At 39.0% G+C, this 20,576-nt stretch overlaps 1 protein-coding gene across 1 annotated transcript in view; it reads right to left on the bottom strand.

Annotated features, from left to right (window-relative positions):
* PREX2 (phosphatidylinositol-3,4,5-trisphosphate dependent Rac exchange factor 2) overlaps positions 1-20,576 on the bottom strand; it is a 208,729-nt gene that overhangs the window by 1,112 nt on the left and 187,041 nt on the right. Inside the window, exons 38-39 of the mRNA XM_036437097.2 lie at positions 10,114-10,216; positions 5,979-6,046 (exon numbers count right to left, since the gene is read on the bottom strand). Coding sequence (XP_036292990.1) covers positions 5,979-6,046; positions 10,114-10,216 — 171 coding nt within the window. The remainder of the gene's footprint in view (positions 1-5,978; positions 6,047-10,113; positions 10,217-20,576) is intronic.

The raw sequence follows: 20,576 nt of genomic DNA, 5'->3' as shown, positions 1-20,576 counted from the left end.
CTCCAATGCCCGCTGTTCTTCTCCCCGGTAGCAAGCAACATTGATCCTCTAAATTCCTCAAGATGATATTATTATGATAATTATCATCACGTCTCTCCTGATTGTCTTGTCCCAAGATAACATCTACCCCTTAGGGGTCTACTGACTTTCTAACCAGTTTTAGAAATTGACTTCATTTGGTACCATCTGCTGCTACAGGCAGTTCAACATGGAGTGGCTGCTGGGGCAGAGTCCTGAGTCTGAACATCCAAGCCACAGGAGCTGGTGTTTCCAAAGAAATCTATGCCCAGCTTTGCCTATCCTTCCCCTACCTGTCAACGGAATCAGGTGGAGATTCATGTGGGTCTAGGAATCAGGTGGAGATTCACGTGGTCTAGGAATCAGGTGGAGATTCATGTGGGTCTAGGAATCAGGTGGAGATTCACGTGGTCTAGAAATCAGGTGGAGATTCATGTGGCTGGAGATGCCAGGAGATGGGGAGATGCTTCCTCTTTTCATCCCAGGTCTACTTGTTTGTGACCATACAGCCTCAAGGCCAAGTTCAGGGGACTGACCTAGGATTAGACACATTCTAGTGCTCCACATTCCCCTGAGTGGTGGAATCCTAACTCCAGAACAGAGGAAAGAAGAACATGGTTGCAATAGTGACCACATAGGGTGTACCCATGATGTAAGGCATAGTTTGAGAGAACATCTGCTGACCTAAGGTAGCTGGATGTTGGACCCCACCTATGGTCAACTTTGCCCATGGCCATGCTGTTTCTCCTTCAGAGCTTAGTTTCATGGTCTAAAAAAATAAGTGCAGATTTCTGCTTTGCTTCCTTCGAAAAGCACTCCAAAACCCAGGGGTAGCTGCTGTATTTAAACACATGAAAGTGAACCCAGCTTAAATGAGTGTTGGCAAATTTAGCAAGTTAAAAATTTCCTCTCCCTTTCATACTTAATCCCATGCTAATTCTAAATCAAAAAGGAAGAATGAGAATGATTTAATATTGAGTTAGAAACTTAGTTAACAAAATGAACTTTCCTAGTCTGGACACACACATAAGAACTTATTGACTTGGAGGTTTGTAAAACATATTTCAAGTCTGGAAGGTAGTTACTGTTCCATGTGTCACATCCATAGAATAAAATAAATACTGAAATAAGGACATCTGATATCAGAAAGCTTATTTCAAAAATAATACATTAAGATGACCTGATAGACTTCTAAGCAGCTTTTTTTTCTTTTGTTTTTTTGCTAAAGGATATAATATTGCTTCAAATTGCATGCCCGGGGCTGAAATAGCGGAATAATTAGGAAGTTCTTCCCCTCTTGAATGCCTATCCTCATTTCCCAACAGTGCTGCCGGGGGAGGGAGAAGGCAAAGTGGCCATAGCCGCGCAGAACACACACAATACGTTAATATAATACGTTGGGTAAAGGATGTCCTTCCTGGGCTGAGCCATCACATTCCATTTCTTTGAACTGCATATTCACACAGAATGTAACTAATGCCACGGGGTAGGCAAGTCTTTGAAACGTCTGCCTTGCAATCTGGCGAAAAGGCTACTGCCTGTGATCACCTAATGAAATAATAGCTCTGGGTACTGCAGAGCTGGGCAGATTTAGCTTCTACGAGGCTTCTTGGAAGTGATTCAGGGTTATTTGAGTTCAGACACATTTGTAATGGAAATTGTGGGGCTTCGGGGATTTAGAAAAGCAGATGAAGTTCGGAAGTAAAATGTAATAGGTAAGAATTAGACTTTTTCTCTGCACCGAAGCATTTGTTTTTTGGCAGCTAAATTGTTAGGTAATAGGAGGTCTTTGTTTGCCCAATGCTCAGGGGCCCTTGCTTTTCTCATTCCACTCATGCACACCAGCGGCCCTGCACAAAGAGGGGTGGTCCCAGCTCCACTTTGTCTTTTCCTGTTGGAGCTGATAGTTCCACCCAAATCTGAACCCGTAGAGTAGAACTTTCAAATTGCAGGCTATAGATCATGCCCTTCATCTGTGTACATGGCAAAGTACAAGCCGTGTTAAAGGAAACCACAAAGCAAATGCCTCTTTCAAGGCTAAAGTCCAGTAACACTCCAGTGCACGGCAATTTTCCCATTACATACACACACACAAAAGAAAACTGTCTCAGAGGATAAATAGCATGACTAAATAAGGTCACATAGCAGGAGCTGGGGCTTAACCATCTTGTCACTTTTAACCACTATAGTATGCTTGCCTCCCAATCCTATATAATAAAAGCCTAATATGCTAAGTGCCTGGTTGTCCGGTGACCAGTTGAATGACTGTTGAACCAATCAAAGCATAATATGCTAATGATATGTTAAGGCTGCTCAACTGCACACTATGATGGCCACTGACCACCAGGGGGCAGATGCTCTGACCGGTAGGTTAGCTTGTGCTGAGGTCTGGCCGACTGGGACTGAGAGAGATGGACCAGGTATGCCCTGGAGCCCTCCTGTGACTCTTCCCTGGCCCTGATTGTACACTGGCAGTGTCCCTTGGCCTGGCTTGTGCCCTCTTGCAATCTGGGACCTCTCGGGGGATGTCAGAGAGCCAGTTTCAGCCCAATCCCACAGGCTGCTGCCCTCTGGAGGGTGCCAGACACAAGGCTCATGGCTGGCAAGTGCTGTTGCAACAGGTAGGAGCTGCAGGCAGCGTTGGACTACAGGTTTCAGCCTGATCCCTGCAGGCCACCCAGAGGGGCCCACCTGTGTACGAATTCATTTGTGTACTGGGCCTCTAGTTATACAAATAAAGAAAAGTCAAGCTTTCATTGAACAATCCTTTACAGATTTCATAAGGCAATAGAAAATAAGACAAGTTTGCCATTCCAGCTGAAATGTAATATTTGGTTCTTGGTGAAGATGTGCTAATTCCTCTGAAAAGCCAATGTATGAACAGAGGAGGAGGAACCCCATCTGTACTGCCCACAGAGGCATCTCCACATAGATGTCCCATTGATCCTTAGTCTCAGTAGTATCAGGCTGAGTTCATTATCTTTCCTCTTTGTGTGCTCTTTTCCCTGTATCTAGAACCATTCATCTCTTGTCACTCAAGCCAAAACTGGGGTGGCCATTCTAGGACCTTGCTTTTCTCAACCTTCTTCTTCCAATTAGTGTCCGAAGACTATTACTTCTGTCTAGTAAATGTTTCTCCAATCCTTCCTCTCATCTTCATCCTCCTTTCAAATGCCTGACTTCAGGCTTAGCTCTCCTCTGATTGATCCTCCTAATGTTGCCAGAGACAAATTCTAAAATTTAAATCTTCCAGGTAGGAAGAGTGTTTATTAATACCTCCCAATGGTCTACAAGTTAAATGTCTCATACAAGTGTCTTCCTGATACAGCTCCTGCCTATGTCTCCAGCCTCACTTGGCATCATTCTCCAAGCACATTCAGCCATCACAGAGACCTCAGTCTAGTTCTCAGAATGTGATGTGTCTACAGGCACTGGTGTCATTGCATTAGCTGTTCAGGACATTGATTACCATGCTGACTGGGCCAGGACTACTCTTCAACCTCCCTTCTCCATTCTTAGGCTAAGATATGTGCCCCCTCTATGTATTCTCATGGCAATCTGTGCCTGTTGCTGTCACGGCTCTTAACTGTCTAACATTATTATTTTGTTCAACTGTCACTCTGCTATACACATTGATGCCTGATGGAAGAGACTATATCGCTAGGTTTCTAAAAATATATATTTTTTAATTGATTTCAGAGGGGAAAAAAAGAGGGAGAGAAAGATAGAAACATCAATGATGAGAATCATTGGTTGACTGCCTACTGCACACCCCCTACTGGGGATCCAGCCCGCAACCTGGGCATGTGCCCTGACTGGAAACTGATGTGACCTCCTGGTGCATAAGTTGATGCTCAACCACTGAGCCACACTGGCCAGGCTATATTTTTAGTTTTTAACAAAGAACCAGACACATGCAAACACATAGCTGAAATTCAATATATGTTTGCTGAGTGAACTTTTAAAAATAAAAACAAGTGAACGGTTTTAGAAAAACTATGAAGAGGTTGGTTGGAGATTAGAATGAAATATTATCTTAGGCAGAGGTAGCAAATGTTATCTCCACAAAGATATTTGCAGGAATATTACCCCAGATTTGCCTATGGATGCCTGGTTGTAAGTTCTTCAGTTTGATGTCTTTGGAGGAAGGAATCCTGCTGGTTCCCAGCTGGGAGGGAATCCCAGCCCCTCTGCAGACCTTAGCACTCTCGTATCTTCTACTTTTCTTTATGAGTTACATTTTACTCATCTTAGCTCTTTAGCTGAAAGCTCCTTGAGAGATGAAACTATTTCTATCTCATATTTACCTTCAGCATAGGCGGTAACAGAGTCCTTTGCATTTCATAGGTCCTCAATAAACATTTGTAAAGTGAATGAAAGAATAAATACAATAAAATGTAAAAACTACTCTAGCTCTCTCTCTGGGGGCCATTATTGCCTGGTGAAAAATGTCAGTTTTATAGCTGGCACATTTTATTGCATTTCATTTCAAGTGTTTTAAAACATAACCCAATAAAGAAAAGAGTGAGTTCATCAGTTTCTTTTCTTATATTCAGCCTGCTACTTATTGGTTTATTGATTAGGATGCGGAAGTCTTATCCTACCCCACTGTTTATTATCGTTTATAAGCTCTAGCTGAGAGGACCTTGCTGAGCTGTTATCTTGTTTTCTTATTGTAATTTTAACACTGCACTGGGTTCATTATCCAAATGTACTCCATCTGCTCCAGGTGCTAGAGAGCTAATTCCTATGTGAAATGGTTCTTTGGCAAAAAAAAAAAAAAAAAAAAAAAAAAAAAGTCTTAGATTATAATCTAATCAAATATGGAAGATGACATTAACAAGACTTGACTCTCAGATACGATTAGGAGTCAGCACTAAAAATAAATGCAATTAGAACATGAGTAGTACTTCACCCATTTTCAGGGGAAAATATGTTTTGTTTTTCCAAAGTACTTTCACTGCCCACACAGTATTTCAGAACAAAATTTAACTTCATAAATGCTGCAGTTTTCATTCTAACTCTGGTAACTGCTTTGTACATAGAAACAAAGAGTGTCTCACCTGCAACAAGGCTTGGAAGGGCCTTCTTTTGGTTAAAATGCAAAAGTACAGGCACATTCAAATGTAAAAGAAATTACTTAATTTTGCCCTACTTCAAGATGGATGACTGTTACCAGGGAAGTCAAATCAGTAACATTTCTTTGATGGCTGTTGCCATATTCATTTACTGAAAGGATAAATTAAAGTCTTTTCTTGTGATGACATATAAATTGTGAATATTTGGTCTGATAACAAACAAAAAGCTCCTTCATACATTCTTGAAATCAGTTCAGATATTCCTAGGTAAGCAATGATAAGCTTATCAAAACAACATATTCCCTGCCCCCAAATAATTCATTATTCAGATTGGGTAACGAGACAGTATATTGTAACACAATCAGGGTTATAAGCAATCAATATACAAGATGCTAATGGAATATAAAGAGAAAGGAAACTCAAGCAAGACTTCAAGGGGAAATGGTATCGAAGTTGGGTTTTGTGGTTAAATAGGAGTGTTTCATACAGACATAGATGGCAAAGGCAGTCATGCCAGAGGGAACAAACAGCAAGGCCAGTCATAAAAGTATAAATGAAAATAGCATTTTCATAGTTTGGCACAGTTGGCATATACATTTTCATAGGAATTGTGTGGACTTTAGTGACTGAATTCATGATGAAACTTGCAAAATTTAAATGAGGTCAAGACTTCTACTTGCTACCTCTAAATTTTCTTCAGCTAGAATTCCATTTCAGTCTGAGAGCAATTATGCCTAATCACATAGCCTCAAAATGCCTACAAGGCCAATTCCTATGACTATAATCAGGTCTACACTGGGCATAGCCTCGAGCAGTTGCAGTAGCTGAGAGTGACACTGCCTGGGAGAGGGTGGAAAAGAGCAGACAAAGGGAGTCACTTACCTGGGAGCAGACTGTGGGGTCCGGTCTCTGACTCCTAAATTCTTTGCTGTGTTCTGAACTCTTGCTCCCTGAAAAAAAGTAAAGAGAATCACTCTCGGCTCTGCATTGCATTAGTAATCAACACAGCATGAACACTTGAGTGCAGAGTATTTATTCCAACCATGTACTTAACATCAAGGGAAACTGGATGAGAAGGAAGAGAGACATTTTCACCTGAGCATTTTCAAAAGTAAAGCTTTTAAGAATTAAAACAGGCTGATATAGTGCTTTAAAGGATTGGTATGTATTCCAATAGCCATCTAAATTATTTCAAATTAGTTTAAATATCAGCTTCCTGTTCACCACCTCATCTTTATTCCTAAAAGCAAGCAATGCATAAGACAATAAGAAATGAGCAGGTTATAAATACCTGCTGTGTCTTCATTTCCGTGGAACAAAAATTACAGTTATATTACACTCGTGTGTATTAGCTAAATAATTAGCTATTTTAAACTTCATAGCTTCATAGCGTTTATCAAGAAAATAATGTCTTAAATAGTTCTAAAGCCTGTGGATCTCTGAAATGTAAGAATTCTGCCTCAACATTTATAGCACAAAGACAACATACTTGAGTAATGAGAGAGTCTTTACAATCTGTTAAGTTCACGAATGAACCTATAATAATTGTTTAGTTCCTAATAGAAATTAGTTATTACATAGAACAAAACACCAGGGTGTGAGGCTGAGAACAGATAAAGGAGAGTAGTTTAAAAAAAAGCAACAACTCTGAAACCCTCTCTCCTGCTACCAAATTCTAACCTATGGGAAAGGAAGAAAGGAAAGAAGAAAGAAAAGAAAAAGAAAAATTCTCTCACTTGGACCAAGCAAGGATGGGTAACCTCTGGCCCACTAGCCATATAAGGGCCTGCAAAGTAATTTGGTCTGGCCCTGCCAAGGCATTAGGAGTGAGTTAATTAAATGCTTGCCCAAACATAGTAGGCTAATTTTAAGTTGATCATTCTGTGTGGCCTGCCAGTTATAAATATGCAATCGGCCCTTGGCAGAAAAAAGTTCCCCACCTCTGAACTAAAGGAAAGCAAATGGGGTAGGGGGTGAGGGTGAGGATGGGAGAGATGGGAAGGGATTCAGGAATTGCAATTAGGCAGGTTAAAAAAAAAAATCACTTTTTATTTTAATGTAATTTTAGACTAAGAGAGAAGTTGTAAAAGCAAAATAGAGAATTCACAGTTTTCATTAGTTTTCTGACTTATGTCCTGGACCCACTAGGCTGTATACCACTGAGAGTACTTACTTGCCTATTGGTGCCTGTATCATGGTGATTTGCCTACACAGGTGTCCACTATGGTATTAGGCAACAATTGCATCTTCCCTGGTCCTTGATCCTGGTGCCCAATCTAATACTGTAACTAAGAAGCCAGAATTCTTTGCAATCCCAGTGTTTGTTAAAATGCCCAAAAGAGAATGGTTGGCTTCCATCAAAGAATATTGAAAATGCATAATTTATTGGACAGAAAACTTTAAGTTTATAATGTAAATGGGGGTGTCAACCTCAATTACTTTATTAATCAGATCAGATGGTTATGTGAAAGTGCTGAGGAAGATTATTATAATCATTTCAAAAAAAATTGTAAGGAGTACAGTACCCTTCCATCTTTTACTTCTAACTCAAGCAGTTAATTCAAACAACTCTACAGAAAGCACATATACAAAATCTGTTCATGAAAACTGTACTGCAATTAGAAATAAGAATAATAAATAATGCTGAAAATCTTCTTCCTTAAAAAAAGAAGCTAAATATCTTAGAAATGATAAATCACTAATTTGGCAAATATTCTAACCATCCAGTCTTCTGAAAAACGGAGTCTAAGGAGTTAAAAGGCAAAAGAAACATCTTTCATTACAGGTGTGTCCTAACTGCTCAGATCCCACACTGTTAAGTGCTGGCTTGCAAACTGGTCCCAACCATTAATCCCATTTCCTGAAGCTGCTGAACACTGGTCAGAGGGTTAGCAGCAGGAGGAACATTGCAAAAGTCGACTCCAGTTTCTCTAAAGAGAAGATTTGGGCTCCATAATCTTTCTCAGAGAAGGTAGAACTCTGCCTTTGTCTCTCAGAACCTCTTAGAGATTTCCCAAATCTTAGAGTAGACAGACAATCAACAAATGAAGGGGTAATGTTCTAAATGTATTTATTCAACAATTAGGAGGAAGACGAAATGATAAATAATAAAAAATAGTGCAAATTAGAGATCGACCAAGGACTTTGTAACATTTTAGTCTTTTAAAATTACATTCTATAAATATATAGTAACAGGTATGAATACAAATGTATGTATATTATGTTTTAAAGACACTTGTACAGTTAAACAAGTCATGAAGACCTACATAATATTGTTTTACTCTTCTCATTTTATCTATTCTCATTTTCACTTATAGGAAGTTAAAGGTTTTGAGTGTTTAAGTCTATATACTTACAATGCATATGTAGCCAACTCATAATGACCCCCTTACTATTATAAAAAGATTTTTATTTAAAAAAGGTTAATAAACCACAATTTTGAAATGGCTCCTACAAACCTGGTTGCAAACTTAATCTAGTAGCAACAGAGTGAAACAGAAGGTTTGTCTCTTTCTGTATGTTTCAGAGCCCACATCCCAATCCAGATCTGACTAAATCGCACATTCAGCTTAACCTACTTGTAAAAACTGAACCCCAAGAAGTTATTCCTAAACCTGCCACCTTGGTATCTGCATTTGCCCTTTTCTGCTGAACCACAGTATGCCACGTGCTTCTCGTGGATCTCACCTCCTTGCAACAAATCCCTCCCGGACCCCGTGAGACCTGGGCTTTCAATCTTCAGCTCTGGGGTTCACAACCTGGAACTCCAGGGTCTGTGCCCGCTGCCCCTCATGTCTGCAGTGCAGTTCACAGGCCAGAGCTGGCCTCACTGTAACTGCTTCTGGGATTTTGTGTTGTTTCGGGGGTTTTTTTTTGGAGCAAACCCATAGGGATTTATGTTTAAGATCATCCACTCTTTAGTAAACAAAGTTCATAATTACAAAAGCATATCTTAATAGTGAAGTCCTTCTCTATCACTGGACAATTCAAACCAAGTCAGCAGGTAGAGAGATTGGTCAAACCAATTTTCTGTGGTAGCCCTAAGAGGAGGTGGCAGAATAAGATATAAAATTGTCTTTCATCCCGCCTAGGTAACTTAGTTGGCTAGAATGTTGTTCTGATGCTCCAAAATTTTGGGTTTGATTCCTGGTCAGGGAAAGGCACATACGAAAATCAATCCATGGAACAACAAGTGGATCTCTCTCTCTCTCTCTCTCTCTCTCTCTCTCTCTCTCTCTCTCTCTCTCTCCCTCCCTCCCTCCCTCCCTCCCTCCCTCCCTCTCTAAAAATAAATAAATAAAATTTAAAACAATTAATTTGTCTCAACTTCTTTTGTCCTTCTACTCATTATGTCTTTCATTGTGTCTTTTCTACTAGTAACTAGAGTAAGCACATTTTCCTAATAATCACTAAATTGAATATTAGTGCAGTTTTGCTAGTACCTTTTCAAAGAATTTTAAGGGTTAAAAACCAACTGACCACTCCAAATGCTCTTGGATTATTGTACAGAATGTTCATCCCCTTTGTAAGCTAGTACATTCCTACCCACACATACTTCAGAGACCTACAGGCAGTCCAATGGCGTGCTTTATCCTCTAAATGAAAAACCAAGGTCTGTGCTTATCTGGCCCATGAGGCCCTGTGAGATCTCCAGAAGGGTGCAGGGCCCTCAGTTCTTTCCTCGCCCCCCATCCCTTCCCCAGTCTATTCCCTGCGATTCCTAGGAAGTGACACACATCTTCTCCTTTACATAAGCCCCACGCCTGGCCAACTCCCTTTCCTCCTCAGGTGACCTCTTAGACACCTTTTCTCCAGGTTCTCTAAGTTTCCTGGAGAACCTTCATGTGGACATCCGTGCTGTCTTCTTCCCTGGGTGGGTTTCTTGTTCTCGGCTTAGGCTCTGAGCCTGGAAAACTGCCCGTCACCTCCAGGCACTTATCAGACATCTGATGAATGAACAAAGGAACCTTCGAATCCAGGTCTTATAACTCAACTCCCTACAGTGTGTGCGACTCACCTGCTTCCGCATCACATCCGTGGCCTGCATGATGTAGCGAGGAGGCAGGCCGTGGCTTCTGGCCAGGATGATGGCCTGCTCTACGGTCACGCTCAGGGTGCACCTGTGAGCAAAGCAAGGGCAAGTCAAATCCCATCGGTTCCTGGTAAGCACTTCAAGACACTCAAGGTTACTAAGGAAGGTAGCAGAATACACCCCCCACCCCACCCCAAATATACCATCGTAGGGAGTTAGTCATTTTCCCTTGGGTATCTCCCATGTATATATGATATATACATGTTAATAAATTTGTTTAATTATTTTCTCTTGTTAATCTGCTCCTTATTACAAGGGTTTCAGCTAAGAACTCTGAAGGATAGAAGAAATTTTAATTTTCCTCCCCTACACTAATTTCAAAATCAAAAGGCACCAGGCAAAATCAAAGCAACCAGACAATTAATTTTTCTACAAAATACCTGTTCTAAAGTAATTATAGAGCTACATTGTTGGAGTCCAAAATTAAGTGTTTAAATTTCAAACAAATCCATAATGAACTATTGTTTATTGGAAAGTTTGTACACAGGAAATTAAATAAGTGAAATTATAATAAGTTCTATTACCTGATATTATTCTTTACTGATATTTTATGTAATTAAAAATGACTTCCTAATATTGTCATTCATATTGATAATAGATTTATATTGATTTATGCCTAATATAGTAGAAAATAAACAGTGAAATTGTCACTAAAACAGAATTGATTTTTAAAAAGTGTACTTCTTGGACTGAATTTAAAGACTGTAAAATTTTCCAAAGGAACCTTTAATTAATTATACAACAATGCAGTACCCAGAATAACCCCAAGAAAATTCACAATTCAGTCCCTGAATTCAATATTGGCGAGCCTTCTTCCCTTTCCTTCCCTTTATGGTCTTTCATATTTTTTCTCTACTAGCTCTTAGAGCCTATATTTAAGTATTTGTTAATGTTCTCAGGAGCTGGTTTCTAAATTGTTTTTTCATGGGTAATTTCTGTACACATTAAATAAAAATGCTCATTACTTTCAGATGTTTTTCCTAAAATTTATTTTAATGGATATGCTTTACTTCACTTTTCAATTTATTAATATTTGTATGGTATTTTCTCCATGTCTGCATTTACCCCCATGTGGTTTGGTTTTTACACATATATCTTTCTAGATCGGTTTAATTTTTCCCTACAAATGAAAGTAAGTTCAATAATACAATTGCTTTTTTTGTGTGTGTGAGAAATATCTAATCCATTTATCCCTGGTTATGAGGCTGAACTATTGCAATCAAGGATGTGTGGTGGCTTTTGATACTGATGATTAAGAAAAAAAGAAGACAGTATTTAAAATATCACTGCTATAAATTTAGAAAGAACCTGACAAAGTGCCACTGTGTTATTATACATAATTGGGTTCTAAAGAGAAACATGTTTCGTTCCACTGGCTGTTAAATGACTTGAAAAGCTGCTTCCATGTTAACATTACAGAGAATTCTTCAGAAAGCACTAATAACCCATATTCAAAGGCTAAAGTTTTATGTCTAGCTTCCAGTACTGCACGAGGTTTACAAAGATTTAGTGTATGAATCTGATAATGCACCTGCCTGCTGTAGGACAGTATATGCCAATGAAAGCCAAAAGGTATCACTGACAGTTCATGTGTAAAAATCAATTGTTTACAAAGCATTTGCTAGGTTACCAGATAGACCATACATAACCTTACTCTCCTTCTTCAGGTCTCCTCTACTTCAATTTTAAGTCCTTACTGATCCTAACATTTTAATCAATAATGCCCATTACACCAGCTGGATGAAGTTAAAAAAAAAATTGGTATCTTTTCCTAATCACACTGAAATATCTGAATGAAATTTCCTTCACCAGCCTATCAAAAAAAAAGATTGCTTCATCTATCCTTGCTCTTCATATTAACCACATATTTCAATTAGGCTCCAAGCTTAATTTGTCATTGTTTAAAAGTAAGACATTTTAAAAGAGACAACCAGGTCAATGTGGGAAATAATGCAAAAGGTTGATGTCTCCACGAAGGCTCAGAGTTTCCTTCACAGCATCACAAGTCCATTTCCTAAACTGAGCTTATAAAAGAAAGCCTAGCCACAAGTCCACAACTTCTCTGTGAATATGTCATTATTTGCCTCATAACCTTTTATCTTCTCTCAACTACCTCAATCTGAATGTCCAAAGGAAAAACTCAGCATTAGCAAGACGCATTCTGATTCTGGCATTGTCTTCAAAATCCCAGGTTGAGAAGAATGGTACGTGGTTTTCCAGTGGTGTATAAATGTACACGCAGAGTCAGGTTTTATGAGGAAACAGTCGATTCTGTAGCTATTACCAGTGACAGTGATCTGCGAACCCTGGGCACGAGAGTGAAGGGAGCAGCCCCAAAGGCCAGGACGCTAAGCGAGTCCCACTCAATACTAGATGTCTTGTCTGACCACCAATTTCCTTTCTAGCACAATCTCTGTTGTAACATTAGACAGTACATTAAAATTTGAATACATCTATATATATTTTTACTCCACCCTGGAAAATATGGACCTTCAAATTTTAAGCTCATTTCAGATCCAATTCCACATAAAGTTTTTAGACAACTGCTTTTTTTGGGAAGTCACAAAAACAAAAAAGGTCACAGAGTTGAAATTGTCCTTTGTAAAAAGGCAAATATAACTAGATATTAAAGACAGTTGTTTATTAATTTTAGTAATAAGACATTTCAAGTAGTGGCTCTGCGTAGGGCATACTCCTGAGAAGTGAAGTAGACAAGGCTTCAAAAGTTTGCAGAAATTGTGAATTTCCCATAGAAAGAGGAAACAGAGGGTCAATATATCTGTGCTTATAATGAATAAATCTTGACATATTTTGTGTTAATAGATCCCAAGTCACTATGGTAAATGTGAAGTGGAGCTAATTGGTCCAATTTAATTTGATTGTGGAAATGTCACAGAGAAGTTCCTTTCCATCCATCCATCCAACAATTATTTTTCAGTGTCTACTTTCAACTACAAGTGACATTAAGTGCTGTCAAAAGTGGATTTATCATTAAAATAAAAAAAGGTTGAGTTTTAGGGTCCCTTACTTGTATGGATGCCTAAAAACCTGTTTATATAGTAACACACTTTTAAGGACTCGCAAAAGCTGTAATACTTTCAATAATAAAGACAAATTTAAAAAAGAAAATTAATTAATTAAAAAAACTCACAAAAGCAAAATGTTTTCATTGCAAATGGTTATTACGGCTGCCTTTTTATATCCCAACGTCCCTCTGTCATGTTCTGTAGTGTTCGAATGGCCATGGTTATTTCTGGAAATAAACTAATTGCAACTAAAAGATGCATTTAGGTTAGTTTACTGGGACTTATGTATATGATTCCTAGGCATTTCCATTTATAGTTAGGTTATTAAGGTATCCTGATGCAGAAATGGATTCCAGAGTATTCCTACTGCCCACTGTACAAATTCACCCAACGTTAAAAAGGAGGTGCAGGGCTCCAGGCTGTAATGCAGTATGTTCATACCCTGGGGCATCCAGGACTGTAAGTATGTGTGTGGAGGAGGAGAAACAAGGTTGGAAATGCATAGAGCCAGAAGGCTACTAATGTCATCTCCACTGCTCCTAGCACTTGACTCATATGGTACCTATGCCTATATGATCTCATGTAGGCAACACATTATTTGGAAAATCTGAGGAACATTAGCTTTCAGAAATCCCAGTTTCTCAAATCCCTTTGTATTTTAATTATTATTTTTAATCCTTTCTCAAGGATATGTGTTTATTTTAAATACAGATTTTATTTATTTCAGAGAGAGAGGAAGGGAGGAGAAGAAAGAGATAGAAACATCAATGATGAGAGAAAATCATTGATCAGCTGCCTCTTACATGCCCCCTACTGGAGATTGAGCCTGAAACCTGGGCAAGTGCCCTGACTAGGAATCGAACCTCGACCTCCTGGTTCATGGCTCAATGCTCAACTTCTGAGTCACAACATTTGGCAAGTATGTGTTTTGATTGATTTTTAGAAAGAAAGGAAGGGAGAGAGAGAGAATTATCAACTTGAAAGAGAAGCATCAATTGGTTGCCTCCCAAATTCACTCCAACCAGGAATCAAACCCACAACCTGCATGTGTGCCCTGCCGGACAATACTTCAATAAATTGAGCCACCTGGCCAAGGCTATTTTAACTATTTTTAAAAGCTTTCTACTCTTTTTATTTTAAAGAGAGATTCATTAAAGTAACCCTGTGGTAAATTCTTTTATAAAATTCTGATGTTACAGGATTATGATCATTACATGGAGTAAATGATAAGCTTCTACCAATATTCTTTTATAAACTGGGGTTTGGCTAAACTAGAGTTTTGCCTAACATTATTAGGCATTTGCTAATATGATGTTTTTCTTTCAGATATCTGTCCCAACTGATCCTAGGTAGTAGCTATCAACTTTACTTTATACTAGAGGCCCGATGCACAAATTTTTTGCACAGGTAGGGTCCCTAGACCTGGCTATTGATCAGGGCTGATTGGGGCCTTCTGGCTGCTGGCCAGTGCCTTCCTTCGGTCTGCGCCACCCACTGGTGGTCAGCACACGTCATAACAAGTAGTCGAACTCCCAGTGGGTCAAACTCCCAAGGAGGCAATTTGCATGTTAGCCTTTTATTACATAGGATGTCAAACCACAAAGCTAAGGGTCAGGAAAAGCATGTGAACTGGTCTCTTATTTGCCATTTCTACTCCTAGATGCTAGGGGTTGAAAATGACCAATATCCAAATCTCCTTCTCAACCAAGTCTCACTGCAGAGACAAAGCCTGGCTTCCCAAGTTGGCTTCATTGGAAAATTGTGTAGCTCAGTCATTAATTAAGTTGAATCTATCATACTGTATTTAGTTCACTTTGTAAGACTTCACATCTTAAATCAAATTACATGTAAATCCTTTTTAAAAACATCAAACATGACATTTCTATAATAAATTAGACACAAGATTCTTGAAACCTAAGGGCCTTCTACATATTTGGTCATTTGCCAGGAAAACAGATAAAAACATCAATTGTACTCTAATTACATTTTCAAACCTCCATGGATCTACTGTCTCATTTAATCTTGATTCAAATTGTACTGAACAATAAAGCCAATATCCCAAGAGTTGAAATGTGTTAAATTAAACACTTGGGGAGATGCATCACCCTGTTTGGGCTACAAGGGTGACGAAGCAATTTAATCTGACTGGGGAAAGGAGAACAATGCAAGGTCTGTGGCTTTGGGTTCTGTTTTCCTACAGTGGATATATTTGCTAATTCTCAGCAAGGTCATGGTAAAAAAAATTATGAGGTTTTGCTAGGTAGCTAAGGATTATATTGCTATTTCTTGGGATGATTCCAAATTTTCTTATTATTAGTGGAGGAGGGGCATTCAGATTCTAGTTATAAGCTAAATCATCTTCAACAAATCACCTGAAAACCTAATTAATGAAGATTTCTGAATCTGCAGCCACCATAATTTTGAGTAAATTAACATTATGTAGACGTTGAAGTGAAAACATATTTTAAAAGTAATTCAAAATAAAAATGCAACCTTAAAAAAGGATAGTTTGTTTTTATTTCCCCCTTTTTTAGAAAAAAATATCAGTATTCCTATTTCAAGTTTCTAAAGGACCAGGTGTTATAATCATGATCACACAGGGAGGAAGTCACAGGATTCAAAACCATTTTCTGATTCAAAACCTAGGTCTCTTCCCATTATTGCAAAATTGTGTCACGTAGATGGCTGCACTTAGAGAATTCTAACTCCACACATCCATAATTCAACAATCACAATCTTGGCTCAGCATTTATATTTTAGATATGTTTTTTAAGCTGATTTAAAAAAGAAAAAAAAAAAGAGGAAGGGAGAGGAATAGAGAGACAGAAACATCGTGTTGACCCCATCATGTTCCCTACTGGGGATCGAGCCTGCAACCTGGTCATGTATCCTGACTGGGAATCGAACTGGTGACCTCTTGGCTCAACCACTGAGCCACACTGGTTGGGCAGCATGTATACTTTAAATTCATTGTTTTGGGAAAGTTTAATTCAGTCAGCTCAAATCGATTCACTATGAATGTAGACCTCATCACACTAAAATGAATGTGTTCGTGATTTAAAACAACAACAACATTTAGATGTGAAGCACGTTAAATGAGTATAACGACTGTAAGGCCATCAAGTAGTAAAAATAAACCGAAGGGAGACCTTGCACCTTCTCTATGCAGATTTGCATTTTTCGATATAAGATGCACTTTTCTGTGCAGAGAGTGTTCATTCCTGCAATGATCTCATTTATTCTGTCTTCTAATTACTTTTAACCACCGAGCACAGCGCACCACTGTGAAAAGCATATTGACATCAAGAATGAAGCAGCTGACTGAAGAAGTTAATTGCATAATGTCGCAGGGTTATATGTCCCCTGCTCCCTTCTGCTTCCTCACACCTAGGGAGAACGGCGCCCCAGTACTTACTGAATGTTAAGTACTGATCAGTCCTGGATTGGCTGCTCTGCTTCTACACACACAGAGTGCCTGTGACATTAATATGGAAAGACCGCTGCTGACCTATGGGTCTTCCCCACCTTGTTCGCCCTTAGCAATGCATTTGTGACAAATGGAAAGTGTGAGAGCACTGTCACAGGTGCTCAGGGATCTCAAAAACCCAACCCCTGTAACAAGGAAGACAGTTTTCTTTATAAGACACTTAAGTATTATTATGTGGAAAAGGGGCAAACAGACTATTTTCAATAATAAGGAACTCATATATACACTTATACACAGATAGAGTAAAATATTAAATATATATACTCTTCCTTTAGGAAAATGTGAATGACAGTCTAACAACAGCTAGTATCCATAAGCCAGCAATCACTCAAGCAAGTTTCCAGTATATTCTATAGAAATAAGCTCTGGCCTTGCTGGTGTGACTAGTCGTTGAGCTTCAACCTATGATTCCCTGTCAGGGCACAAGCTTGGGCTGCAGGTTCAATCCCCAATAGGAGGCATGTAGGAGGCAGCTGACCAATGTTTTTCTCATCAGTGTTTCCATCTTTTTCTCCCTCTCTCTGAAATCAATAAAAAAATATTTAAAAGAAAAATAAATAAGCTCCGATGTCTTGAGGCTTTCAACATTTTTTGGCTCCTGTCAAACAGACTGTACTGATGAAATCTTCCCATGACTATACTGGGTTCCTAGGTTTCCTGGTCTGCGGGCTGAAAGATGAGGGGTTAATGAGCAATAGATAAAAAGAAAATAAACACAGCAGAGATGGCAGGCAGAGCAGAGCAGGGTGGAGAACTGAGCAGAAGGCAGAAGTGAGCAGGAGGGCTGGAGTGAGATCCTGGTGGCACATGCAGGGCCAGGCTGAACACTCAGCTCACTCCATATATTTTAAGGCAAAAAGCCATCGTGTGTTAAGGAGCACATGTGCAGCATTGGCACAGGAAATTGGACATGGCATTTTCATGCAATATAATGGGACTTTTCTACTGCAAGTTTCCATGCATGTCCTGGCAATCCTCGCGTATAACTTTAAACCAAGGCTTACAAGTTAACTGGCAGGCAAAAACTTTCCCCACCCCTAGTTCTCTCTACTCAAGCACCTTAAGGCGTGTTTTCCTCTGAAGTGCTTTAACACAGAGGCAGTCACAGGCTTTTGGGGAATTGAGCACTTGAGGATGTATGTGCTGTGCTGAACATGTGTCTGAATATGAAATATCACGTGTGTAGCTTAGTCACCGGGTTTAAATCTGCTTGTCCACATTTTAAATTTTTAGCCCCAACTCTACCTATTTTATTTCATTTCTGTTTTGTTTGGGCAGATTTACCCGAATAGACTGGAAACCTATTGCAACTTCCTGAACTTCCTTGACCTTACTCTCCACTTTGCTATCTGACTTGTATCTTTACTCCGTATAGGTTCTCTGATGACACCAACACAAAAGGGGTGTCTGGTATGAGATTTCTTCTGTCTCCCCAGGTCTTTGACGCTGGACCATAATTGGTTACTCTTTGACCTGTTTATCCCAGACACCAAATAGAGCTTAATCTGCATATGGTGAGACTTTTCTGATGGGTCCTCCTTTGTTTTATTCTGAGGCCCCACTTGCAGGGCACAGTGAGTACTGGGAGGTGGAGAACCCAGGACAGCAATACTCTGATGTGTTCTGGTGATCTTTCCTCAATCCCACGTGGGCAGCTGATTCTTCTTTGTCTCACTTCTGTGCCTTTTCCTGGGGTAGCCCTTCCTGCTCCTAATACTTGAGTGTATTTATGCCCAGAATGTTCTTAGTCCTGCTTTAAACCCAGCTCACATATATCTCTGTGAAAACAGCTCTGATCTGGTCTCCTTCTCCTCTCTCTCCATACTAATATCAGCCACATTTCTGTCTTTCCATAGCCTCTTGGAGGGAAGGGGGAGTCCAATTATTTCTAATTGCAGAATACATTGCAAAATAGTCATCACAGTCAAGCTAATTAATATATCCATCACTTCACACAGTACTACTTTCTTATTCTTCATGTGTGTGTGTGTTGTGTGTGTGTGTGTGTGTGTGTGTGTGTTGTGTGTGTGTGTGTGTGTGTGTGTGTGTGTGTGTGTTGAAAACACTTAAGCAATGTCAGGTATATAGCACAGTATAATTAACTAGTCACATTGTTGTACATTAGATCTCTAGAATTTATTCCTCTTGCATAACTGAAATTTTGTACCATTGACCAATATCTTCCCATTCCCCGCTCCAAACCCCTGTTAACCACCATTCTGCCCTCTGTTTCTCTGAGTTTGGTAAAGTAATTAAGATTTATATGTACTGATATTCTACTCTGAGTGGGATATATTTTTCTATTTTCCCAGAGCCCCATTATAGTATTTTATTTTTTCTTTCTAAAGATTACATCACACTTTTTAAAATTTTTTGTTTTGATTCATTAACTATTTTATTAGATATCAAACAAGTGAGAGCAGCTGATTTAGTCATAACCTAACTGTTAAAAACAATTGAAACTAGTTATATTTAATGACAATTTTAAATGTCAGCTCTGTCATTGTTATCCCTACCTTTATATAAAAGAAGTGTTTTAGACCAATGTGTTTCAGATTCGTGATTACAGAGCACAATTTTAGAACTCTTTATTGGGAATGTCTAAGTATCTTGGGATCATGAGTAAGCAAAAATGTCTCTTCTGTTCTATTTAGCTGTCTTTCTGGAGATTTAAAATTCAAGCATTTCTACTAATCTTGTAACTGAATCTCTCAAATCATTTTTTGCACAGAAAATAAAGGGATCCATCTGAAACCTACATTTGCTTACTGCAGGGTTTTTCTGTCCCATAGAATCTAACCTACATAGGGAAATCCCCAGAGTGAATCTCCTGCCCTTACCTGCTGTCTCAACTGCAAGTGAAGAAAGATGCCGCTTCATCACCTGCTCCCTTGGGACTGAGGACCCGTACCAGGCTGCCCTGAGTGCTCCACTTTTATAAGATCCTGCATCTTTTAATCGGAGGCCTATTTTGTAAATTCGTCCTCCAATGTCATATGATGACAGATTAAAATACTGCTAAGAGAAAGTCCTTTAAAGTTCAAACAAAAGTGGTTTTCAAAATAGTTCATTGATGCTTATCTGAATTTTTTTTTAAATTGTAGGAATTGAGAATCACTACACAGTTTATCATAATTTGAAATATCAACTTTTTCACTAACCAATTTGGTAACGCATAGCTTTCTTTATTATTTTATATTTTAACTCTTGGATTTCATTTTTCTAACAAATGCTTACAATCATACCTTAGGTCCTATGCTTTGGTGACACGATGGGTTACATAAGCTTCAGCTGGTAGGGAAGTGTTAGATAGGACAAGGGTCTCAAGGTCTGGGCGGTTCTTACTAAGTGCTATTCTTGCTAAGTGATAAAACATACCACAGTATTTTGCAAACGAAGCTACAAACAGATGAGCTTGACAGCAACTCAACCTGGTAAGCCCACTGCAAAGAAGAAATCAACCTGTAACTAACCAAATAGCCCACATAAGCAATGGCAGAGCCTACCTTCCCCAAGACAGAGTTTTGGTCAGAAATCCTGTCTTCTTCACTTGTCACAATTAAGGAAGCTACCCCGCCCCAACCATGTCTAAGTCCTAGAATAGAGCACCCCAAGTGGCCAACCCCTAGAGTTCAGTAACAGAAAGGGAAGAAGAAAAACTGAGAATACAATCTCCAGTTGTAATACCGTCAAATGTGAGAATATATCCCAATTCCAAAATACCAAAATAAGAAAGCATTTTAGAAATAGACCCCTTTTAAGTTAGAAACTTCATATATCTCTATCCCTAATCTCTATACCTATATCCCTTTAGCTCCTAAAACTTTATACATGCTAAAGTTAATTTCTACAATGTACTTAAGAAAAAGCAGTCT

Source organism: Pipistrellus kuhlii, unplaced genomic scaffold (genome assembly GCF_014108245.1).
Source record: "Pipistrellus kuhlii isolate mPipKuh1 unplaced genomic scaffold, mPipKuh1.p scaffold_m20_p_14, whole genome shotgun sequence".
NCBI classification, from domain to species: Eukaryota; Metazoa; Chordata; class Mammalia; order Chiroptera; family Vespertilionidae; genus Pipistrellus; species Pipistrellus kuhlii.
Note: the sequence above shows the minus strand (reverse complement) of the source record. Positions and strands in the feature narration are given on the sequence as shown.